The sequence below is a fragment of the Rhincodon typus genome, chromosome 31, assembly GCF_021869965.1.
Source record: "Rhincodon typus isolate 14 chromosome 31, sRhiTyp1.1, whole genome shotgun sequence".
Lineage (NCBI taxonomy): Eukaryota > Metazoa > Chordata > Chondrichthyes > Orectolobiformes > Rhincodontidae > Rhincodon > Rhincodon typus.
The window spans coordinates 35,737,042-35,763,561 of record NC_063362.1 but is presented as its reverse complement, the minus strand read 5'-3'; the positions used below and the strand labels follow the sequence as shown (position 1 = coordinate 35,763,561).

General features: G+C 41.5%; 1 protein-coding gene across 1 annotated transcript in view; it reads left to right on the top strand.

The window, feature by feature from the left end:
• Positions 1-26,520, top strand: part of epha8 (eph receptor A8) — a 416,521-nt gene that overhangs the window by 387,546 nt on the left and 2,455 nt on the right. Inside the window, exon 16 of the mRNA XM_048615051.1 lies at positions 2,875-3,030. Coding sequence (XP_048471008.1) covers positions 2,875-3,030 — 156 coding nt within the window. The remainder of the gene's footprint in view (positions 1-2,874; positions 3,031-26,520) is intronic.

Genomic DNA, 26,520 nt, shown 5'->3' with positions numbered 1-26,520 from the left:
CTTGTTTCCTAAACCTTATATAAGTATCCTTCTTCCTCTTAACCAGTTGTTAGACCTCTCTCGAGAACCAAGGCTCCCTCACTCAACTGCATCTTCCCTGCCTGCTAGGGACAAACATATCGAGCACACGCAGTATGCTTTTCTTAAACAATCTCCACATTTCAATAGTGCTCTTCCCTGACAGCATCTGTTCCCAATTTATGTTACCCAGTTCTTGCCTAACAGAATTATAATTACCCTTCCCTCAATTATAAACCTTATCCTGCTGTATGTACCTATCCTTTTCCATGACTATTGTAAAAGTAACAAGAGTTATAATCACTATCGCCAAAATGCTCTCCTACCAACAGGTCTAACACTTGGCCCAGTTCATTGCCAAGCACCAAATCGAAAGTGGCCTCTCCTCGTGTTGGTCTATCTACATACTGTGTCAGGAATCCTTCCTGAATGCACTGGACAAAATCCGCTCCATCTAAACTATTGCAACTAAAAAGTTTCCAATCAATATTTGGAAAGTTGAAGTCACCCATGACTACAAGCCCTGTGACTTCTGCACCTTTCCAGTATCTGCCTCCCAATCTGCTCCTCTACTTCTCTGCAACTGTTAGGGGGTCTGTAAAAAATCCCCAACAAAGAGACTGCTCCTTTCTTGTTCTGGACCTCAACCCAAACTGACTCTGTGGACATATCATTCTCGAACTACCTTTCAGTAGCTGCTATACTAGCCCTGAGTAGCAATGCCACTCCCCCGCCTCTTTTTCCACTCTCCCTATTTCTTTTAAAGCATCTAAATCCCAGAACTTCCAACAACCATTCCTCTCCCTGAGTTACCCAAGTTTCTGTAATGGCCACAACATTGTAGTTCCAAGTACTCACCCATGCTCTAAGTTCATCCGCCTTATTTCTGATACTTCTAGCTTTGAAGTATATACACCTCAAACCATCTCTGTGTCCGCAATTACGCTCCATCGACCGCATTTCTTTATTAACAACTTCACTCCCTGTTGTGTCTGTTGGAAGGCTGAATACCTCATCCTCTGAATTATAAATCTGGTTCCCCACCCCCTGCCAATCTAGTTTAAACCATCCTGTATAACTCGAGCAATCCTCCCTCCCACGATATTTGTGCCCTTCCGGTTCAGGTGCAACCCGTCTTTACTGTACAGGTCCGACGTTCCCCAGAATGTGCTCCAGTTATGCTTGTAATCTCACCTGTGCCTTCTTCACAATTCACTGGAGCTCATCTGCAGCTACTGTGTAATATCTATTATCCAACCACATCTAGATTGACCCCTTTCTCTGCTACCTTCCACTTTCTCCTCTGGAATCCCAGCCCAATGTAAGGTTGAATGGGGGTGCTTTGCACCATCATGTCGAACTTGAATCACCACCCAGGTTCACCACCCAGTTGGAGACAAAAGCAGGCAATTTTTAAAAATGTATTCATTGGACGCATGTGACACTAGCTCAGCAAGCACTTATTGCTGAAAGGGCAGTTAAGAATTGACACCATTGTTGCGTGTCAAATGTTGGCCAAATGATTTGAGAATGGCCGATTTCCTTCCCTAAAGGCCATTAGGTTGGGTTACATGGTTGCATGGCTGTCATTAGGCCAGCTTTTTGCTAATTCCACATTTCATTGGATTCATATTCTACCAATTGTTATGGTGGGGTTTGAACACATATCCCTAGAACATTAGAGATAACAAGGTGTAGAGCTGGATGAACACAGCAGGCCAAGCAGCATCAGAGGAGCAGGAAGGCTGACGTTTCGGGCCTCGACCCTTCTTCAGAAAAATTGTTATTCATTTTTTGAAGAAGGGTCTAGGCCCGAAACGTCAGCCTTCCTGCTCCTCTGATGCTGCTTGGCCTGCTGTGTTCATCCAGCTCTACACCATGATGTCTCAGATTCTCCAGCATCTGCAGTTCCTACTATCTCCCTAGAACATTAGCTTCGGGATCTGGGTTACTGGTCCAGTAATGCTACCATTATGCCACTGCCTCCCCTAAGCTTGATGGCACAAACTCAAAAAAGTGGCTTCATTCTCAATGGTGTTGAGCTTCAGGAGGGCTTTTAGCGTAGGGGCTGAGAAAAGAGACTATTTGGAGAATTAGCTCTGGCTCCCTGAATCACTTGTCTAATGACATCACCACTATAGCACCATGTGCTTGACGTGTAGATGGAGACATGAACTGTATCAGCTATTTTTAAAGATCCCAGAAGCATTAACCACAGATGAAATCAGTCATATCAGGAGTATCACAGATTGTTCTGTCAGGAAACTAAAATGTGAACTATTCAGAGGGGAGACAGCCCTGTCTTTTACAGGAATGAAAAGTTCTCCAACAGAACATAAGAGCGTAATGTTTATCAAGGATATTAAGGAATTTAGGGAAAGCAGTCAAGTAAAAGTGGGGTACAGATCAGCAATGATCTAACTGAATCGAGGAACAGGTTTCAGGAGCTGTATATGTTCTTAAACTGCCAACATCCCAGTAACACTCCAACATCATCTTCTTCCTTCTTCAACACTGGGCTGAGGGAAAAACAAGTTGTATGATTGAATTTGTAATTTGTCCAGATTGACTTCGGCAGTTTCATTTACATCGTTCCTTTTAAATGGGATTAATCACAAATTTGAAAAATTAAATGCATTGCTCTAGATAGCAAAAAGTGGAAGCTCTAGTGTGACTAATACATGAATTAAAACTTAATAATTAAGACTTAAAGGCTACGGGCAAGGACGTCTTCAATATTCTCTCAAATGCTGCATTACAGGAGAATACATCAATACATCAACTTTAGCGCTGAGTATTGTCTAATGAATGATGAGGCTCTCAGCTTCATATTACCATTTGCTCTTTATTTTGCAGACTGAACAGTCCTCTGCTAAACAGAAACATTTCCAACTACACATCCTTTGCCTCTGTGGATGAATGGCTGGATGTCATTAAAATGGGACGCTATAAAGACAACTTTGCAGCTGCAGGTTATTTATCACTGGGCCTGGTAATGAGAATGAACCTGGAGTAAGTACTGAGAAAGTGCAGAAGATTAATACAGTGTATTAATATGATGGATCTAAATGCCCATTTTGCAGTAAGATATACTGTAATTGAACTTTATTCAACTTTCATTTCTTCCTTGCCCTATTAATCACTCCTTGTGTTGGACTTTGAGTCTCATGTGTCTTATTTCCTCTATTTAGAATAACAGTTGAGTCAATCTTTTCAGCCTCTGCACCATTTATACATTTGCATCAAGCGGGAGGGTATTTCCAGATGGAACAGCATAACAATAACAGTGATGTTGCAGTCTAAGCCTCATGCCTTTGCCCCTGCTCCAAGCAGCAGTATGTGAAGCAACTTCCTGTAATTTGAACCTTTGAAACTTTTGACAATAAATAGAAAAGTCCATTATAGATCTGATCTCCATGATGTACACATGATGTAGGGACATTTTAGTGAGGGTATGCAAATGATTTACCAGGATCATACAAGAAAGAGAAGGTTACACCTACCAGGAGCAGACAAATACAATTTGCCTCCTCTGAAAAGAAAAGGCTGAGGGGTGATCTATTGAAAGAATTTAAAAGTATGAAAGGTTTTGATCAAGTTTAAACCAAAGGAATGCATCCATGTCATGGGGTGTGGATGTTGCGGGCCAGACCAGCATTTATTGTCCATTCCTAATTACCCTTTAGGTGGTGAGCTGCCATCTTGAAATTTTGCAGGAGACAGAGCTGTTAGGAAGTGAGTTCCAGGATTTTGACCCAGCTGCAATGAAGGAATGGTGATATATTTTCAAATCAAAATAGTGAGAGGATTGGAGGTAACTTGCAAATAGTGGTGGTTCCATATATCTGCTGCCCTTAGATCATAAAACTGTAAGATGTAGGAGCAGAATTAGGCCATTCAGCCCATTGAGTCTGCTCTGCCATTCCATCGTGACTGATATGTGTCTCAACCCCATTCTCCTGCTTTCTCCCTGTAATAAAAACAGAAGTTGCTGGAAAAGCTCAGCAGGTCTGGCAGCTTCTGTGAAGAGAAATTAGATGTTAGGTCCAGTGACGCTTTCTCAGAACTCCCTGTAATCCTTGATCCCCTTAATAATAAAGAACCTAACTATCTATGTCTTAAATACACTCAGTGACTTGGCCTTCATAGTCCTCTGCGGCAAAGAGATCCACAGATTCACGGCCCTCTGGCTGAAGAAATTTCTCCTCATCTCAGTTCTAAAGGGTCATCCCTTCAGTCTTGATACAGAGAGTGTCCTCGAGTCCTAGTCTTTCCTATAAGTGGAAAAATATTCTTGACGTCCACTCTATCCAGGCTCGCAGTATTCTGTTTCATTCAGATCCCGCCCATCCTTCTAAACTCATCAAATGTAGACCCAGAGTCCTCAACTACTTCATGTATGACAAACCCTTCATTTCCAGGATCATTCTTGTGAACATCCTCTGGACTCCATCCAATGCCAGCGCATCCTTCCTTCGATACAGGACTCAAAACTGCTTACAAACTTCCAAATGCGGTCTGACTAGAGCCTTAGACTCAGCAGTACATCTCTGCTCTTGTATTCTTGGCCTTTTGAAATAAATGCTAACATTGCACTTGCCTTCCTAACTGCCAACTGAACCTGCATGTTAACCTTAAGAGAATTAGAAACTATTATGCCAAGTCTCTTTGTGCATCAGATTTCCAAAGCCTTTCCCTATTTAGACAATAGTCTATGCCTCTATGTTTTAGTCATTTATTAAGGATGTAATAACTGAGCGTTTGGAAAGTGGTGACAAAATCAGTCCTAGTCAGCATGGATTCACTAAAAGAAAATCATGCTTGACAAATCTTCTGGAATTTTTTGAGAATGTGACCAGTAGAGTGGACAAGGGTGAATCAGTAGATGTTATATATCTGGACTTCCAAAAGGCTTTTGACAAGGTTCCACACAAGAGGTTACTAAGGAAAATTAAAGTTCATGGTATCGGGGTTAATGTATTAACATTGATAGAGAACTGGTTGGAGACAGGAAGCAGAGATTTGGATAAATGGGTCCTTTCCAGAGTGGCAGGCAGTGACGCGTGGGGTACCTCAGGGGTCAATGCTGGGACCCCAGTTGTTGACAATACACATTAATGATTTGGACAAAGGAATTGTATGCAATATCCACAATTTTGCAGATGACACTAAGCTGGGTGGCAGTGTGTGCTGTGAGGAGGATGCTAAGAGGCTGCAGGGTGACTTGGACAGACTGGCTGAGAGGGCAAATACTTGGCAAAAGCAATATCATACAGATAAACGCGAAGTTATCCACTTTGGTCACTAAAACAGGAAGGCAAATTATTATCTGAATGGTGGCAGTTTAAGAAAAGGTGAGATGTAACAAGACCTGGGTGCCATGGTGGAAAAGTCGCTGAAGGTTGACATGCAGGTGCAACAGGCAATGAGGAAAGCTAATGGCATGCTGGCTTTCATCCTGAGCGGATTTGAGTATTACAGTTGGGATGTCTTGTTGCAGTTATACAGAGATTTGATGAGGCCACACCTTGAGAATTGTGTACAGTCTTGGTCTCCCAGTCAGAGGAAGAACATTCTTGCTATTGAAGGAGTCCAGCAAAGGTTCACCTGACTGATTCCTGGGATGGCAGGATTGACATATGAGGAAAGACTGGATCAACTGGGCTTGTACTCGCTGGAATTTAGAAAAATAAAGGGGGAATCACATAAAAACATATAAAATCCTGATAGGATTGGACAGGGTAGATGCAGGAAGAACGTTCCTAATTTTGGGAAGTCCAGAACTAGAACATTACAAGAATAAGGGGTAAGCCATTCATGACTGAGATGAGGAAGAATTTCTCCATTCAGAGAGTTATGAACTGTGGAATTCTCTCCCACAGGAAGCTGTTGGTGTTAGTTTATTAGATATGTTCAAGAGGGAGCTGGATGTGGCCCTCGCAACTAAAGGGATCAAAAGGTATGGAGAGAAAGTGGGAATGGGATACTGAGATTACATAATCAGCCACGATCATATTGTAGTGCAGGGTCAAAGGGCCGAATGGCCTACTCCACCTATTTTCTATGTTTCTATGTCCAAGTCCTTCTGCAGCCTCCTCACTTCCTCAACACTACCTGTTCCTCCTCCTATTATTGTGTCATCTGAAAACCTAGTAACAATCAAGACCATTAATATATAATATGAATAGTTGTCCTCCCAACACTGACCACTGCAGAACTCCACTAGTCACAGGCTGCCATACTGGAAGAGATTCCTTTATTTCTACTGCAGCCTTTTGCAGTCAACCAGTCCTGTATCTATGCCACCACCCCACCCCTAACACTTTGGGCCCTTATTTAGCAGATTCCTGTGTTAAAGGCCTTGTGGAAATCCAAAGAGATCATGTCCACGGTCTCTCCTTTGACTAATTTGCTCATTGTCCTAACTTGTCCTCCTCGATGGTAGAGGCCATGGGTTTAGAACAAGCTGTCAGAGGAATGTTATTGAATTTCTGTGGTACATCTTGTCAATGGTATACACTACTGCAACTGAGCATCAATAGTGGAGGAAATGAATATTGAAGGCGTTAAATGGGACGTCAGTCAAGTGACCCTTTATTCCTGGATTGTCCTGTGTTGAGCTTCTTGACGGTTTTTGGAGCTGTACTCTTCCAGGCAAGTGGGGAATATTCCAACATAGATGGTGGACAGGCTTCGGGATATCAGGGGGTGAGTTACCAACTGCAGAATTCCTAGCCTCTGACCTTCCTCTTGTAGCCAAAGTATGTATATGATTCTTCAGTTCAGTCTTTGGTAATTGGTAACCTCTAGGGGATATTGGTAGTAGGGAATTATAGATCATAGAATTATAGAATCCCTACAGTGTAGAAACAGGTCCTTCGGCCCAACAAGTCCACACTGACCCTCAGAGTAGCCCACCGAGACCCATCCCCCAATAACCCACCTAACCTATATATCCCTGGACACTATAGGCAATTTAGCATGGCCGATCCACCTAGCCTGCACATCTTTGGACTGTAGGAGGAAACCGGAGCACCTGGGGAAACCCTCCCAGACATGGGGAGAAAGTGCAAACTCAACACAGTAGCCCGAGAGTAGAATCGAACCCAGGTTCCTGACACTGTGAGGCAGCAGTGCTATAATGCCATTGTATGCCAAGGGGTGATGCATAGATTCTGTTTTGTTGGAGATGGTCATTGCGTGGTGTACATGTAATATCAAAGCTACTTGCCATTTGTCAACGCAAGCTTGGATATTGTCAGATCTTGTTGTATTTGAATGCGGACTGCTTCAGTATTTGAGAAGGCGTGAATGGTTCTGAACATTGTGCAATCATTCGTGAACATGCCCATTTCTGAGGGATGTCTGGAGGGAAGGTCATTGAAGAAGCAGCTAAGAGATGGTTGACACTAGTTGCAGCTAGTTTTGGAGCACAAGTCTTCAGCACTGTTTCTAGAATGTGGTTAGGGCCCACAGCATTTGCTGTATCCAATGTTCGTAGCCATTTCTTAACATCACGTGGACTGAATAAAATTGGCTGAAGGCTGGCGTCTGTCATGCTGAGGTCTACCAGAGGAGGTTGAGATCAATCATCCACTCAGCATTTCTGGCTCAAGATGGATTAAAATGCAGCAGCTTTATCTTTTGCATTTATATGCTGGCTTTGCCTAATTGAGGATAGAGATATTTGCAGAGGCTCTTCCAGTGAATTGTTTAATTGTCCACTGCCATTCACAACTAAATGTGGCAGAACTGAAGAGATTCAATCTGATTGTTTGGTTGTGGGATCACTCAGCTTTATCAGCATGATCCCAGCTGATGTTATCACTGGACAAGTTAGATCCCAGACCGAAATCTGGCTTGATAGATTATATTCTGTCGTGTTTTGTTTTTAATGAGGTGTCGCTCTCACTGAAACATAAATACACAATGCTGCAGAATTTGGTTTAATAATAAAACAGATATTTAGTTATCAAAAGAAATGAAGATAAAATCAAATAAACAAGATTATTTACTTACAACTTAAATTTGAAGAGGCTGAAACACAAAGTAAAAGTATAATCTCATTAATCCCAAAACATTCTTTTATGTTCCAAAAATAAAAAGATCCATTGTACAGAGCCCCCAGAAGCACTCCTTCCACACAAGTGCATTAATAGGCTTAAGGTAACGCATAGACTGGAAGTGCTGATAGTTTCTTCCTGAGCTATCCTACACCTGAATTTAAATGTACCCAGCTTCAAATAACTTCTTCTTAGTCTTATCCTAGCACCCTGGTTTGGAGCTATCACTAACTCCTTACTTTAATGTAACCGACCACAGAATCTCAAAGTTTACAGTGCAGAAGAAAACTGTTTGATCCAATGTGCCAGTACCAGATCTAGATTTATTATATTTCTCTTTTCTTAGGAACAATATTCATCTCTGTCCAAGGACTTCACAGAATTGTCCCAAATAAAGTAAAACTATAAAAACACTTTTCTTTAAACTATAGGTATTTCCCAAAGTTTAAAAAAAAACCCTATGTCTAGAAAATTTCAACAGATCTTAAAGCTTAATGGTTCACCTTGCTAAGTCATAAGACAAAGTGAGCAAAAGCTATAAATGCTGCCAAATTAGATTTCTCAGACATTATTTTGTTAAATCACCATGGCTGCAGAAATGTTTACAAATTAATTATTAACTTCAGACATACAAAAACCCAAATGGCACTAATTCATATGTCAAAAATCCAAACTTAAACTTATATGATATTAAAATAAATATGAATAAAGACCATTTATATCATACTTTCTGTTACATGCTGCTTATGCAGTTTGGCATGCATATAGCCCTGTTTTGTAACTTCACCATATTGGTACCTCCCTTTTAGGAATGTCTGGTGCTACTCCAGGTATGTCCTCTTGCACTGTTCATTGAATTCTATTTATATAGCTATTGTACCTTAAATGTAATGAAGCAGTGGCTTTAGGAGCAGGTCGGAGGCAACAAATTCTTTGGCAAGTATCTCATGTTTGTTTCCTGTCTTGTCCTCCATCTACAAGGTGTAAGAATGAGCCACTTGCCTGGTTGGATTGAGCTTCCACAACAGTCAAGAAGCTTTAAATCAATCCAATGAGCAACAATGACTCAAAAAGGCAGCTCACTATCTCCTCTGCCATGTTAATTAGTGATGGACAACATATACTGGTCCAGCCACATGAATGAGATATCCCATGAATGAATGAAAAGTCCGAAGGTGCTTCACAGGAGCATTATAAAAGAAGGATAACATCAAGCCACATAAGGAGATCTTATTCAGATGATGAAAAGCTAAGCATAAGATTCAGGTTTTAAGATGTATCTTAAAGGAGAAAAATTAGGTGGAGAGATGCAGAGAGGGAATTCCTGAGCTTGGTGGGTAGGCAGCTGAAGGCATGGCAACTGGTAGTTAAGTAATTCAAGTTACAAACAACACTAGAGGCAAGTTTTAACAGAGGATAGATATCTCATGCAGCAAGGTTACAGAGGCTAGAACATTGGAGGCAAGCCAGGGTGTGTTGTTATAGTTGGGTCCGGAAGATGTGGAGAGTTCCAGCAGCAGCTGCGCTGAGATAGGCCAAGTCAGATGAGGTCACAGATCTGGAAGTTGGAATTTGGAAGCTGGCAGCCAATGTAAATCTGGGAATTATTCCCATTTTCCTTCCAGTTATCATTCTAAGCAGTTGTACAGGTGTTCCTGATTGATAAATCACTCAGAATAGTCATTCATTATTTATCCTTTTCCAATCTTTTCTAATTTTCAAAACCTTGATTTAATATCACTTTGATTCCCATTTTACATGACTTAATTCACTTTCATGGTGCCAGTTTAGTAATTTGGACCAGGGTATTACAGTAGTTTACTAAACAGTCTTTCACATCTAGGATCTATTTATGTGGCTTGGTGTTGCATTTTGCTTTCTCATGCTCCTCTGAAGTGCATTTAGACATGTTCTCATGTTAAAGGGGCTATATAAATTCAGTTTGTAGCAATAAATGTATTTGTTTGCACCTCTGTTCTTTGTCTTTACCAAAGGTATAATATGTAAGGCCATATACAAGGCCCCAGTACTTTAAGCTATCAGGACAGCTAGATAAAGTGGTTAAGAAGGCATACGGGATGCCTGCCTTTATTAATTGGGGCATAGAGTTGAAGAACAGGGAGGCAGTACTGAAATTGTGTATCTCTTGGTTGGTATTGTGTGCAATTCTGGAAGGGATAGAATTATACTGTTAGGGTGTAGAAGAGATTTACCAGAATGTTGCCTGGGCTGGGCAGTTCTAGTTATGAAGCAAAGTAAAACAGACTGGGTTTATTTTCCTTAGAGCAGAGGGTATGATTGAGATGTATAAAATTATGAGGGGCGTAGACAGAAAGAGGCGGAGGGATCAATGACCAGGGGCATAGATTGAAGGTAAGGGACCGGAGGTGAGAAAAATGTTTTTCACTCAGATGGTGGTGGGAATCTGGAACTCACTGCCTGTAAGGCTAGTAGAGGCAAAACGTCTTATAACAGTTAAGGAGTATTTAGATGTGTAGTTTTGATGCCAAGGCATATATGTCTGTGGGCCAAGTGCCGGAACATGGGGTTAGAATAGTTAGGTGGTTGTTTTTGACTGGCGCAGGCATAATGGGCTTTTTTCTGTGCTGTAGACCTCTACAACTGTGACTATTTGATTAGGATAAGTTGGTCCAATGCTATTATGGATATATCTCGAATGTTTATCACCGCCATACAACTAGAAAATCCGTGGTCTGCCTATGTTTGGTGGCTAATGCAATCTAGACCCATTATGCCTACCTACCTGCCTGCCTGCCTGCAGAAGTTATGCTCAAAATCCCGAGGATATTTGAGGCCTTTCTATTCAGGGTGAACTTTCTTTTTGTGTTCTTTTCCCCACACATTCATGTTCTCTGTATTGAACCGTTTGCAGACCGTGAAACAAATGATCACATCATTTTCTTCCAAAGCCTCTCCACCTTTCTCCAGCACAAACATGGCCGTGAAAGAATGGCAGGCAGCCAGAATGATCACTCCTCTATACTAGATCTCACGTGACTATGATACTGTTGTCTTGAAGTTTACCTAATGCTATGTTATTAGGCAGAAGGGAGACAGTCCGTGGTGCTGCAAGGGAAAGTGTTTTGCGTTTGGCATAACATTTTTTATCTGATCAGAAGTTCATTGTCAAAAGCATAAATCACAAAACACAGCATTACTTCAGTTCTTCCTCAGTAACCTAGTGAGAGTTTACACAACTCTGTGTGTGAAAGTGCAGCATTCTCCAGTTGGTCTGTTCCGAAATGTCATTTCCTAAGAGATCTTCTGAAACATTGGTTTAAGCGAACTTCATCCCACTGACGGTTAGAGGGTGACTTTATATCAGTCTTTCTTTCACTCCCATCAGATGAGCTGTTGTTATGGAGTGAATCTGCAAACCTGCACTTTCAAGATCTCTGAGGCTTCTCAGGAGCTGAATCACATTGGGCTTTGCTCAAAGTTGAAATGAAGTGTGATTGTTTTAGAGATAAGTGAGCAACCATCTCCAAATTACAAAAAATGTTTGGGATCCCTGCTCCCAACCTGTTCATGTATTGATCCAGGACAAAGGGATAGATTTATACAGAGTATGGTGAGCAATTTGAAGCTTGTATAAATGCCAACCAGTGTATGAAACCAATGGCATATTATGAGGGACAATAATCAAAGCATAATTAATAAACTAAATTTGGTTTCATAAAACTGCAATCTGTTATTAGTGCTCAAAGTATAATCAAGGTCTCACATTTTGCTGAAAAATCTGCAAGTAATTGAAATTATTGAAGAAGTAATCAACAATGCAATCACATAATTGTCTTCTTTCCAATATTTCTGTTATAAGTTGCAAACAATCAAATTAAATGCTGATGTTTTCTAAATTATGTAGTGAACCTAAAAATTCTTTTAATCTAATTGTTTTAATTATTTCTCCTCAGTGAAGTGAGATAAGACAGTGAGGAATAATACTTGATCCAACAAATGCTAATGAAATTCAGTGTCAATTTTATGGCCATATATTCAGACCTTATTCTTTATGTAAATATAATTTAGGCAACTTTCTCAACAGCCTCATTCAGAAAGCAAATAAATAGAATTTCATGCATCAGGTAGAGTTTGATTATGGTACAGGGGCTGAGCGAACAATTACATTGCCTCAGAGGATGACAGGGGTAAAATGGAGGGGTCACTGTGTCAGCAATCCAGAGGCACAGGCTAATGTTCAGGGTACAAATCCGACCATGGGAAATGATGAAATTCGATTCAAGAGAACAAAACTAGAATTTAAAATTAACCTAATGACAACCATGTATCCACTGCCAATTAGTGTGAAAATCTATCTTGTTCAAGAATGTCCTTTAAGGAAGGAAATCTACAGTCTTTGCTGGATCTGACTTCCTTGTGACTCTTGACCCACAACAATGGGTTGACTCCTAGCTGCCTTCCGAATTGCCCTAACAAACTACTCAGTTCCAGGGCAATTAGAGATAGGCAGGAAATGTTAGCCTCGGCAATGACATCTGTATCCCTTGAATGATAAAGGAAACAAAGAATGTCATGTTATGTCATGAGCATATGTTTACATGGTCAATTGGCATTATTGATATAGAAGGAATTTATAATGGAAGATGTTATAAAGAGGTTGCATATAGATTTCTAATTTTTACACATTTGTGTAAATCGTTTTTAAAGAACAGGGGAAGGAAGCGTCAGTATTGCTTCTGAAATGTTGTTCTGAGGAAGGGTCACGTGACCCGAAACATTAACTCTGATTTCTCTCCACAGATGCTGCCAGACCTGCTGAGCTTTTCCAGCAATCTCTGTTTTTGTTTCCACCATTCAATATGATCATTGCTGAACATCCAATTCAATCCCCTGTTCCTGCTTTCTCCCCATACTCTTTGAACTCTTTAGCCCTAAGGGCTATATCTAATTCCATGTTGAAAACATTCAGTGTTTTGGCTTCAACTGTTCCTTATGACAAGGAATTCCACAGGCTCACATCATTTTAATTGTCGGAAAGAAAATTGAAAATTATTACCAGAATCATCCTTCTATTACTTAAAGAACTAAGCAGATGGGAGGGAAACTGTTGAGGAGGGATGGAGAGGCATTGGTTTATAAGTAATTTGAGACATTATGTTAAATGATGAAGAATCAGCTGACAACAACTCATCCCACAGTTGCTGTCCCTCCTGTGGTTCTTTCCGAGTGTGCAGTGTTCGAAATCAGATCAAATTTAATGGGTTGTCAACAGCTCAAAGCACTTCCTTCCTTTCCCCTTCAGGTAAACACTGAGGGCCAGGCACTAACCTCCTCATCCAAATATCTATTCAACATTTGGAGCCCACAGCTGAAAGACCATTTGACTGCAGGGCAACACCTGACTGATTCTCATCCTACGCGTGATAGATGTTGACACACGCAGTTAGGAGTCACTGGTTAGCAATTGAAAACAGGAATCAGAGCAGATTGTCCTTTGCCTGTCTCATTGTTGCTCAGTGTCTATACCACTCTCATGGTTGCATTCAGCTCTAATTAATCAAACTGGAACCGCTTGGGAACCCTGCAGCCCAATGGTATCAATGTGGATTTCACAAGTTTCAAAATCTCCCCTCCCCCCACCACATCCCAAAACCAGTCCAACTCGTCCCTGCCTCCCTAACCTGTTCTTCCTCCCACCTATCCCCTCCTCCCACCTCAAGCCGCACCTCCATCTCCTACCGACCAACCTCATCCCGCCCCCTTGACCTGTCCGTCCTCCCTGGACTGACCTATCCCCTTCCTAACTCCCTACCTACACTCACCTTTCCTGGCCCCATCCCCGCCTCTTTGACCTGTTTGTTTCCTCTCCACCTATCCTCTCCTCGATCCCTCTTCTATCCGCCTCCCACTCTCTCCCTATTTATTTCAAAACCCCCTTCCCCTCCCCCTTTTCTGATGAAGGGTCTAGGCCCGAAACGTCAGCCTCTCTGCTCCTATGATGCTGCTTGGCCTGCTGTGTTCATCCAGCCCTGCACCTTGTTGTCCTGGAACTGTAGTGGACTGTGTGAATCAGACTCAATGGGCTGAAGGGCCTCTTCTGTGCTGTATGATTCTCTGGCTCTTGTGGAGAAGTACCAATTGCTGCAGAGCCAGTGATGCAGTCTTGATGCATTTATTTAAACGGGGAAATTTAAAATCGAATAGCGCCACGCATCATATTAAAAAGCATGCTCTAAGGCCTGTGTAGCAATGATATGCACACAGTCAATGAACAAATGAAATAATGTTTCTGATAAAATAACAATGCAGAAAACCACTGAAAAGATAGGGAACATTCATCAAGTGCAGTCTCATTTGTAAAGTTAACATTCTGCTGAAGAATCCATCCTGAAATGGATCTCTTCCTTCGGAAGTCAGCAAGGAGCAAGCTGGTGGTAACCTTTCCCTGTTCAGCTGGAAAGGTTAATGCACAATGTGCTGTACACCCTACTGTGGCCAGGCATCTGAATCTGATGGACCAGCCATCCTTTTATTGCTGATATAACCTGATTTCTTCATCTGTTTTCTTTGCTGCTTCATCAAATATTTATCTCATTTTTTAAAAAAAACGCATTCGCTTTGTTCTGAGTACAGATTTCAGAAGCTGAAATAACCTTGACTGAGACTCAACAACACAGCAGGGAGATTGGTACCTGAGGATTCAGTTAGCACACTGCTTCCAGCCAGTGCTCAGTGTTCTCAAACCCAATTTAAATTGCAATGGTCCAGTAACCCTTTCACAAACTAACACTCGCCTAAGCATAACATTAGATGTACAAAGCAGGCAAGGTAACCAAACAAAAACGGCTTTTATTAAAACTAATTTCTGAAGAAGAGTCCAGACCCGAAATGTCAGCTTTCCTGCTCCTCTGACGCTGCTTGGCCTGCTGTGTTCATCCAGCTCTACACCTTGTTATCTCGGATTCTCCAGCATCGGCAGTTCTTACTATCACTTATTAAAACTAAAGTGTTTCTTTCCCACTTTGATGAAAATAAAAATTGGTATTTTCAGAGTTTCGTCTTTGTCAGTGCAGAATCCAGCAAGTATCCCCAGTATTTTACTTTTGTTTAATCTTTCCACTTGATTTGCTGGGCAAAGGTCACATGTTAAACTCCAGGAGCAAAAGCAGAAATTGTGGAAAAACTCAGCAGATCCACGGAGAGAAAGCCGTTGTAACATTTCAAATCCCTTCTTCACAGGCATCCTAACTTTTATTGCCGTTCCTTCTATATCGCTGGGTCAAAATCCTGGAACTCCTTCCTTAATGTCATTATGAATCTATCTGCATTGAGTAGACTGCAGTGGTTCATGAAGGCAGCTCACCATCCCCTTCTTAAGGGCAATTAGGGGATGGATAATAAATGCTGCCCAGCCAACAATACCCCCATCCAACGAATAAATGAATAAAAGAAAAGAATCACTGCTCAATTGCTGCTTGCTATAGTTATTTTCTAAACAACCTGCTCAGACATGTTCTACACACTTCCTGAGTAGGTAGGGCTTGAACCCAGGCCTCCTGAGCCAGATGTGGGGATACTATAACTGCACCACAAGAGCCCCATATAATTCTGATACTTCTGTCGGAAGTGTTAGAACAGGAGGGCTAGCTTTAACTTTTGGTGGCTAGATAGTTTCCAATCAAACTCTTCAGAGAGCTTTATCACACACTTCTGGTGAAGTTGGGATTTGAACCCAGGTCAACTTGGCTCGGAGGTAGAGACACTACCACAAGAGCCCTTGTTTGCTCTGTGCTGTGGAGCTGCATCCATAGGGAGAGGGATAGAAATAGCTGAAACCTGTTTTGAGAACTGCTATTGTATCCTTGCTACACTGTCTGGGTGGCTGGCTGTAATCTTGTAGCCTCTACATGTGTTGGTCCATTAAAAACCCATCATTTGAAACATGGAATTGGGAATGCTAAGGCTGAAACCATGTGGGTCTTCATAGCTATAAGAGAGCCAACTACTGAAAGAAACAGCAAGGAAGAAGTGGGGAAAAAAAAGTCTGCAACTTTGTATTACTGGTTGAGTCAAAATGGCTGTGTGTTTTCCATTTGGAGCTGCTGTAGAATTGAAAGGAACTGTAAGAGAGCTGAATTATTTTTCAGTCTCAATGGTAGTGCTAGGAAATAGCAATCATAATTACTTAAAAAGCCAGATCAAATAAAAGTAGCAACACTCTTATTAGTGCTGGGAAAAGATTGCTACAAATTGTACTACAGGCTAGATCACACTGAGGAGCAGAAAAGTCAGATTGCAGAGATTTTGAGAGCTTTGAAGACAAGCTTTGAACCCCATATTACTGTTACTTACATATATTACATCTTCAACATCAGAGATCCTCGGAGAGAAAGGCTATTAATCAGTATGTGACTGCATGGATACCTGGCTGAATCCTGTGAGTTTAGACAACTGAAAGATGATTCCATCAGCAGCAGGATTACTTTAGGCATAAGAGATGCCGCAATGAGAGAATGTCTGCTGAGAAAGGAAAAACATACTCTCAGGAAAGCTATTGATATGTGCAGAAACTCTGAGATTGTTTGTCTAGATTGTAATAATGGGAAAACAGATGAGGCTTTATGCTGAGAGACATCCAAGCAGCATGAAAATAATTGTTTGGGGGATAAAATGAACAATTATTTGCAGGAAAGCCAGCAGAAAGATCCAGACCAAAGTTCAAGATGTAAATATTGTGGAGGAAATCACACAGACAGGAGTGAAGCATATCTAACATGTGGAAAGCAGTGCTTTAACTGCAAGAAGCTGAATCACTTTGCAGCCAAGTGTTTTGCTAGAAAGAAGCAAACAAATACTGTAAAGATCGCATCTGGAGGAATATCAGCCAGTTTACACCATGCAACAGATGTTATCGGACCTAAAGGTGATAAACAGTTTGTTATTGTTTGAATGATGACTGGTGTTTGATATAATATCATGAACTTCACAGACCTGTACAAAGTGACTCAAGATGGTGACCCAAAATTGAAGTCCTTGAAGTTTATGTTGAGACTATAGGATGGAACAATCCTTATGCCAAGAGAACAAACAAAGCTAAGACTCCAGTGCAATGGAAGGAATGTGAACATCTGGAGTTCCAGCTAGTAGACCTTTAGTTAAAAATGTCCTCTCATCTCAGCTGCAGCAAATCTAAAGCTTGAAATAATTATTCTGATCGTGGTCTATGATGGCTTTTTCCACATCCTGAACCAGGGGTCACAGTTTAAACATACAAGATAGGACTGAGATGAGGAGAAATTTCTTCATCCCAGGGAGCGGTGAGCCTGTGGACTTCTCAGTCACAGAAAGCGGTTGAGGCCTAAATGTTGCATGTTTTCAAGAAGGTGTTAGATATAGTTCTGAGGGCTAAAGGAATCAAAGTGTATGTGGAGAAAGTGAGGATAAGGTACTGAGTTAGATGATCATATTGAATGGCAGAGCAGGCTTAAAGGCTGAATGGCCTACTCCAGCTCCTATTTGCTATGTCTCTATGCTTATACAGAGATAAAGTAGCAGCCCAAGATGACATCTTGCTCAACGGAAATAGTCATTATTCCTAAGGTGACGAGTAAAAAGATAGTGAAGCACATCCAACCATGCCATCAAGGTATTGAATCAAGCCTGAGGATCCTGTATTGGTCAAACAGGAGCAATGAGATGATGGACCAAATCAGTCAGTACAGTGTTTGTCATCACTACCAAGGTAAGCAACCTAAAACTGCATCTGACACATGACATCCCAGAGAGACCATGGAGATAGCACACAGTGGAGTTCTTCACTCTCGCAGGGGCTGCTTAACTTGTTAGCACCAACTACTATTCTGACTACTTGGTATTGGACCAGCTGCCATCAATAACTACCAGTGAGATTAGAGAATGCCGGAAAGCGCACTTGGCTCTTGCCTGACAAATGAAGAATTTGGCTGCATCATAAAGAAATTGAGAAATTCACCATCTCCACCTTATCCCCAGTCAAATGAAAAGGCTGCAGCAACAGTGAAAATTGCCAAAATAATCATTAAAAAAAATCAAGCAAACCCATCTCAAACTTGTACAAGGCACTTCTTGAGTGAAGAAACACACCTACTGAAGATATGGAGAGTAATCCAGTCCAAAGACTAATGTTGCTCTGCATCCAAACTACTCTTCCAATAACAAAGAAATTACTGAAGCCAGAAACAGCAACAGGCATGAGTAACAAAGACAACATGAAATAACTGAAAGGCCAAAATCCACTTTGGTAAAAGTGGCAAATCATTGCCATATCGGAGCATTAGAAGCAAAGTCAACCTTGATGACCACCTGGGACTGTGGAGGACTGTCATGACTTTGATTGCATGCAGTGAACATGAATGAACATGAATATTATCTTTATATAGTTAATGGTAGTGTTGTTGAACAGAGAGATCTAGGGGTTCAGGTACATACTTCTTTGAAAGTAGCAGATAGACAGGGTGAAGACATTTAGCATACTTAATTTCATTGCTCAGGTCAATGAGTATAGGAATTGGGACTTCACATTGAGAATGTAAAGGATGTTGGTGCGGCCACTTTTGGAGTCATGTGTACAATCTGGTCACCCTGCTGTAGGAAGGATATTATTAAGTTGGAGAATGTTCAGAAAAGATTTATCAGGATGTTGCCAGGACAGGAGGGCTTGAGTTCTAAGGACAGGCTGAGACTTCTTTCACTGGAGCATAGGAGGTTGAGGGGTGACCTTACAGAGGTTTGTAAAATCTTGAGGGGCATAGATAAGGTGAATAGCAACGTTCTTTTCCCTAGAGTGGGGGATTTCAAAACTAGGGGACAAATTTTTAAGGTGAAAGGAGAGAGATTTAAAAGGGACCTGAAGGATAACGTTTTTGCACAGAGAGTGGTTCATATGAGGACTGAACTGCCAGAGGAAGTGGTAGATGTAGGTACAGTTAGAATATTTAAAAGACATTTAGATAAGTACATGAAGAGGAAAGGTTTAGAGAGAGATATAAGCCAAACGCAGGCAAGCGGGACTAGTTTAGTTTGGGAAACTTGGTCAATATGGGTGAGTTGGACCAAAGGATCTGTTTCTATACTGTATGACTGTATGGCTCTATAATTCAGTCAGGAAGAAGTGATCTCACTATCTGTACAGTGTATGGAACAACATCAGTTTCAGAAGTCCACTTTTCTCCAGCAGCAGCACTCGCCAAGGGCATAACAATCCCCAAAGAATGAACACCACCCAGAAGTGAGCAGATACCAGAGGAACAGCCAAAGCACATGAGTGCCATTAGGAGACCTACATGATTTAAAGACTGCCATCAGTACATTTGCAGAGATGGCAGAAGTGGAACTGACTAGAGTTAACACTATCTTGTTAATGAATCGTAACTTCCTTTGTAGTGTGTGATAGCACTATGATAGTGCATGCAATTATTTTTTAATGCAAAGAAACATTCACACTTGTTTAACTTCTACCTCTGCTGAAAGTGCCTTTGTTTGAAGCCCGTGGCAGCCATTAAACACACAGCATTGGAGCAAAACCCATCGTGCTTTGATCAGCCTTCACAGAAAAAGAAGACTTTCCTCCTACCTGTCCAATAGACATCAATCAATAGCCTGCTTTATCCATGTATGTAGGATGGATCGTTGCAATGATTGAGATGTTTCTGCCTGTGATGCTTTGGTTGTTTAGTAACGCCATTCTTCAACCAAAAATGTTTTGAGGCAACAGCCTCCCAGTTTTTTTTCTTTTGCTGATTATAATTAAGGAATAGACATCTGATGGCAATTGATTCTTGCAGGAGCAGACACTCCAAATGTTTTCAAATATCAGTGCATACATGAGGATTCTCCCAGATGGAGTAATTGCTTCATTATAAAAACAAAGCAGGTTTTTTTTTCAACTCACACTCCTCAAGGTTTAAAATCTGCTTGCCAGCTTTACTGGAAAGTTCCATTAAGTTTCTGGAGCCTAGATTTTGCAGTTTGTGGTAAAGGCTGTGGAACTGTACCTGAGTTTTTGTCATCTATGTTTTTGCATCTGTGCTTTCTATCAACGAGTGCCTTTATTTTAATTTGTTCCCAGAATGTGGGCATCACTGGCCAGGCAGCATTTATTGCCCATCCCTAATTGCCCAGGGGAAAGTTAAGAGTCAACCACATTGCTGTGGGTCTGGAGTCACATGTAGGCCAGACCAGGTAAAGATAGCAGTTTCCTTCCCCAAAGGACATTAGTGAACCAGATGAGTTTTTCTGACAATATTTTCATGGTTGTCATTAGATTCTTAATTCCACATTGGATTCCAATTTAAACATGTGCAAGACTAGGAAAAGGGCTGGTATAAACAAACTCAGTGATAACTTTGATGAGATTAAAGGGTGAAAAATCGGCTTCCTGACATAAGCCCTTCTCCGACTCCATAATTTACAACCTAACAAAGGTGGGCAAAGTAGCTTCAAGGAAGTGGGAGTTGTCTGAAAGACCTTTTTCTGAGCTGTTTGTTTAAAAAGGTTGAAGGTTAGTTGTACAAGTTATTACTGAAGTTTCATTACAAACAAACAACCAAAGTTAGTACGAAAAAATATCACAGGTACCAACTTTAAAACAAGCTTAAGAGTAAACAACGTCTATTAAGAAGAAAGTTTCAATAAGTTGCATGATATGTCATTTGGCCTCGTGGTTTGAGTTCCTTATTTTTGTTTGTTCATTCGTAGAAAGGCCAACATTTATTGCCCATCCATAATTGGCCCTGGAGTAGGTGGTGGGGAGCTACCTTCTTGAACTTGTGCAGTATAAGATGTAGGGACACCTAAACTGCTGTTTGTGGAAGAGTTTCAAGATTTTGTTTCCACCGCAGTAAAGGAATGGTGATATATTTCCAGGTCAGGATGGTGAGTGACTTGGAGGAGATCTTGCAGCTGGTGGTGTTTCAATGTGTCTTTTGCCATGTCCTTTGAGGTGGTATGGGTTGTGGGTTTGGACGGTTCTGCCAAAGTAGTTTTGGTGAATTACTACAGTGAATTTTGTAAATCCAACACACTGTTGTCACTGTGTGTTTATCGTAAAGAGCACAAGTATTAAAGGTAATGGATGTGATGCCAATCAAGCGGGCTGGTTTGTCCTGGATGCTGTCAAGCTTTTTGAGTGTTGTTGAAGCTGTACCCTATTACAGGCAGGTGGAGAGTATTCCAGCAAACTCCTGACTGTGCCTTGTAGATGATCGTCATGCTTTGGGGAGTCAGAGCTGAGTTACTTGCCAAAAAATTAATTTTCTCTGACCTGATGTTATAGATATTGTATTTATACGGCCAGTCCAGTTTGGTTTCTGGTCAATTGTAAAATTGAGGATGTTGATAGGAGGGGATTCAATGCTGGTCATGCAGTTGAATGTCAAGGGGTGATAGTTTCACTTTTGTTGGAGATGATAATTCTCTGGCACTTATGTGAATGTTATTTGCCACTTATCACCCCATGCCTGAATTTTGCCCAGTTCTTGCTTAATATGAAGACAAGCTGCTTCAGTACCTGAGGAGTTGCGAATTGTGCTGATCATTGTGCAACCATCAGCAAACATCCCCCCTTCTGACTTTATGATGGAGGGGAGGTCATGGATGAAGCAGCTGAAGTTGTTTGGACTTAAGACACTACACTAAGGAATTCCTACAGAGATGTCCTATGATTGAAATATCTGACCTCTAACAACTACAACCAGTTTCCTGTATGCCAGGTATGGTTCAAACCAAGAGAAGAATTTCTGCAATTCCATTGACTCTTGTTTCTCTTGCACTGCTTGATACTATATTCGGTTGAATGCTGCCTTGAAGTCACATTTGGACAAACACTGTAAAATGAGGACAGGTGCTCAATGACCCTGGCAGAATGCAGGCTGAGAAACAAAGTGTAAGTGCCTTTTGTTAACACTATCATTGATTTCTTCCATCACTTCACTGACAAACAAAAGTAGACTGATAGGGTGACAATTCCCCCGGAATTGATTTGTCCTGCGTTTTGTGTTCAGAACATACCTGAGAAATTTTCCACACTGTCAGGTAGGTGCCACTTTGTAGCTATACTGGAACAGATTGACTAGTGGTGCAGTGACTTCTAGAGCACACGTCTTCAGCATCGTTACTGGAATGCTGTTAGATACCATAGACTTTGCAATATCCAATGCCTTCAGATGTTTCTCAATGTCACATAGAGCGAATCAAGTTGTTTGTTGAGGACTAACATCTGTGATGTTGGAACCTCAGAAAGAGATTGAAATGAATCATCCACTCAGTACTTTTGGCTGAAGGTGACTGCACATGCTTTAGCCTTACATTTTGCATTCTCCTATGATTGAGAATGGCAAAATTTGTAAATCATCCATCTGCTGCCAATTGTTCATTATTCACCACCATTCATGACTAGACTGCAGAGATTATGTCTGATCCATTTGTTGTAGAATCACTTAATCATGTCGAAAGCATGCACCCCATTCTGTTTAGCATTCACATAGTGCTGTTTTCTGCCTTCACAAGGCTGACACCTCGATTTTATATATGTTCTTCTGCACTTCTCATTGAACAAGAGTAGTTCTTGGTTTGATGGTAATGGTAGGGGGGAGTGGCCATGCTGAGCCATGAGATTACAGATCGTGTTAGAATATATTCTATTGTTGTTGATGACCAACAGCCCTTCATGGATGCCCAGTCTTGAGTTACAAGATCTGTTTGACATTAAGCCTATTTAGCACAGTGGTCATGACACGCAACACAGTGGCATGTACCATCAATGTAAATGTGGGACTTTGTCTTCACAAGGACTGTGGAGTGGTTATTCCTACTAGTACTATCATGGGACTCTGTGACATGCAAATTGGTGAGGACGGGATGAAGTTGTTTCTGTCAGAATTAGAAAAGCAGGTCTCTTTAATGATCAAACAGATCACCTTCAGAGTTGATTGAGAGTAGGTGATTCTTGAACTTTGTGTTTATGAGCTGGATTCTTCAGGGTCTTGTGGTGCAGTGGTAGCATCCCTACCTCTGGGTCAGGAGGCCCAGGTTCAAGCCCCATCTGCTCCAAAAGAGTGTGATAACATCTCTGAACAGAGTGATTTGCAAATAGGAAGAAAAACTGGAATATTCCACAATTGGGATTAACTTCTGGCTAAGTCTCCAGAGGGGAGCAGTCAAAGTGATAGGAGACGGTAAGGACTGCAGATGCTGGAGGCCAGAGACAGTAAACCCCTTTGTGGGTTTTGGCCTGAAACATTGACTTCCCTGCTGCTGTGATGCTGCCCGACCTGCTGTGTTTGTCCAGCTCCACGTTCATTGAGTCAAGTGTGATATTTGTTGTATACTAAAAATTTACAACAAATTCTTTGTAAGTCTCTGAAAGTCTTTTTCTGCCTGCTTCAACATTTGGATACTAATGAATGAAGCAGTCTATTCCATCTTTTTGGTTCTTTCACCACCTGCCATCTATACTGTAAAACAGCCGTGTTCTTTAGCACTCAACTTGAATGGTAGTTTTTTTTATATATTCACTCAGGGAATGTGGGTGATACTAGCTGGGCTGGCAAGTAATGCTTAGCTGCCATTCAGGAAGTGGTGGTGAGTTGCTTCCTTGAACTGCTGCAGCCCATATGCCATAGGTTGACCATTAGGAAGTGAGTTTCAGGATTTTAACCCAGCGAAAGTAAGGAAGAGTGTTATACTTCTAAGTCAGGATGGTGAGCATCTGGAAAGGAACTTGCAGGTGGTGGTGTTCCCATGTACCTGCTACTCTTGACCTTCAAGGTCAAAATGGCTTTAGAAATTGCTGTCTAAGGACCCTTGGTGAATTTCTGCAGTGCATCTAATAGATGATACACACTGCTGCTACTGGGTGTCAGTGGTGGAGGGAGTGGATGCTTGTGAATGTGGTTCCATCGGGGTGTTATGGAATATTCCCCGCTTACCTGGATGGGTGCACGTATGACAACACTCAAGAAGTTTGACACCATCCAAGACGTCATGATTTTATAAGCTTTCTGTAAAATTACTTCTCAAAGATTCCTAGCATCTGACCTGCTCTTGTAGTCACAGTGTTTATATGTGCAGCCATAAATTGTTGCTGATGAAGATTGAAGTTTCATACCCAGGGTATGTTTTTGTGTCCTTGCCACTTTCAGTCTTTCTTCCAATTAGTGTTCAACCTGGAGGAATACGGATTCATCCGCTGTGAGTGTGGGTTTGTACGTGATAATCAGCAGGATGTTTCCTTGCCCATGTTTGACCTGCCAATATGACAGGACGTGCCCAAGGATGGTGATGGTAATATATGGGACATAGTCATACTCAGAATCAGACTTCATAGACAATGTCAGGCTATTTCTTTGACTCCTCTGTGAGTCAGCTGTCTCAATTTTGGCACAAGCCCTGAGATTGTACTGAAGGTTGGCAGGGCTTGTCTTTTCTGCTGCCATGTGGTCCATCAGGTTTCATTCTTTTCTTAAACTCCATGGTAGTTTGATACAACTGAGAGACTTGCTAAGCTATTTCAGAGGGCATTTTAAGCGTCAACCACACTGTCTGGGTTCACATGTAGACAGGATAAGGTAAGGATATGTTTTCCTTCCCTAGCAGATAGTAATCAACAATCAGCAAGTTTTCATGGTTGACATGAGACAAGAGGAATATTTTTGCTGTAATTATGAATTATGTTGAAATTCATTTACTCTTAAATGCCGAGTTTTGTGGCTGTTTTTAGTAAGTAACTGATTGATTAAGTAACTTCTTGCCCTTAAATTGATTTCCATTCTGAGGTTATTGATGAGGTATTTTTATAGTACAGTCTGTAGAGGAGCATGGTAACCCAGAACACAGACTGCTACCCTTAACTGCACACTAGCAAGTTGCTATCTCATTCGCTCCATTGTACGGCGCACTGTTATTTCCTAGACAAGTGTGTACAACCAGCCAGCTCACATTGAAGGGAGGGAATTGTGTCCAGACAAGCAGATACCTAAGTGAATTGTTCGCTGTGAGTTTGAGAGTCCTGACAAAGAATGGTGCTGTACACAAATTTAACTCACACAGGAATGTCCAGTGACCACAGGTCATTGTCAACAGCTCTAAATTATGAGAATTTTCATTGCCCTCTTCCTCCTTTTCTGGGTTTAAGGGATTTTACCTGAACACAGTTTTTGTGGATCAGCCCCGAACATCAAACTGTCTTCCTTGCTTCAGTTGTTGTTCTTCTCCCCAAGCTGAGATCACGGCATCCTAGGAAGTATTTGAACCTGAGATTCTGAGGATGAGAGGATCAAGAGTGAGGGGCAGAAGAGAGAGTGGGAATGATGGTAGGATGAGTTACAGTACTGTCAGAGGAGATGGAGAGGTAACGAGTGGCGATGTAGGAGGAAAAAGGAGAATATCCCCTTGAATAACCCCCTTCCAACAGACACAACAGGGAGTGAGGTTGTTAGTAAAGAAATGGAGTCGATGGAGCGTAATTGTGGACATAGGGATGGTTTGAGGTATGTATACTTCAATGCTAGAAGTATCAGAAATAAGGCGGATAAACTTAGAGCATTAGTCAGTACTTGGAACTACGATGTTGTGGCCATTACAGAAACTTGGGTAACTCAGGGAGAGGAATGGTTGTTGGAAGTTCTGGGATTTAGATGCTTTAAAAGAAATAGGGAGGGTGGTAAAAGAGACGGGAGAGTGGCATTGCTAGTCAGGGCTAATATAGCAGCTACTGAAAGGCAGTTCGAGAATGATATGTCTACAAAGTCTGTTTGAGTTGAGGTGCGGAACAAGAAAGGAGCAGTCACTTTGTCGGGGTTTTTTTACAGACCCCCTAATAGTTGCAGAGAAGTGGAGGAGCAGATTGGGAGGCAGATACTGGAAAGGTGCGTAAGTCACAGGGCTGTAGTAATGGGTGACTTCAACTTTCCAAATATTGATTGGAAACTTTTTAGTTGTAACAGTTTAAAGGGAACGGATTTTGTCCAGTGCATTCAGGAAGGATTCCTGACACAGTACATAGATAGACCAACACGAGGAGAGGCCACTTTCGATTTGGTGCTTGGCAATGAACTGGGCCAAGTGTTAGACCTGTTGGTAGGAGAGCATTTTGGCGGTAGTGATCATAACTCTGTTACTTTTACAATAGTCATGGAAAAGGATAGGTATATACAGCAGGGTAAGGTTTATAATTGGGGGAAGGGTAATTACAATTCTGTTAGGCAAGAACTGGGTAACATAAAATGGGAACAGATGCTGTCAGGGAAGAGCACTATTGAAATGTGGAGATTGTTTAAGAAAAGCATACTGCGTGTGCTCGATATGTTTGTCCCTAGCAGGCAGGGAAGATGCAGTCGAGTGAGGGAGCCTTGGTTCTCGAGAGAGGTCTAACGACTGGTTAAGAGGAAGAAGGATACTTATATAAGGTTTAGGAAACAAG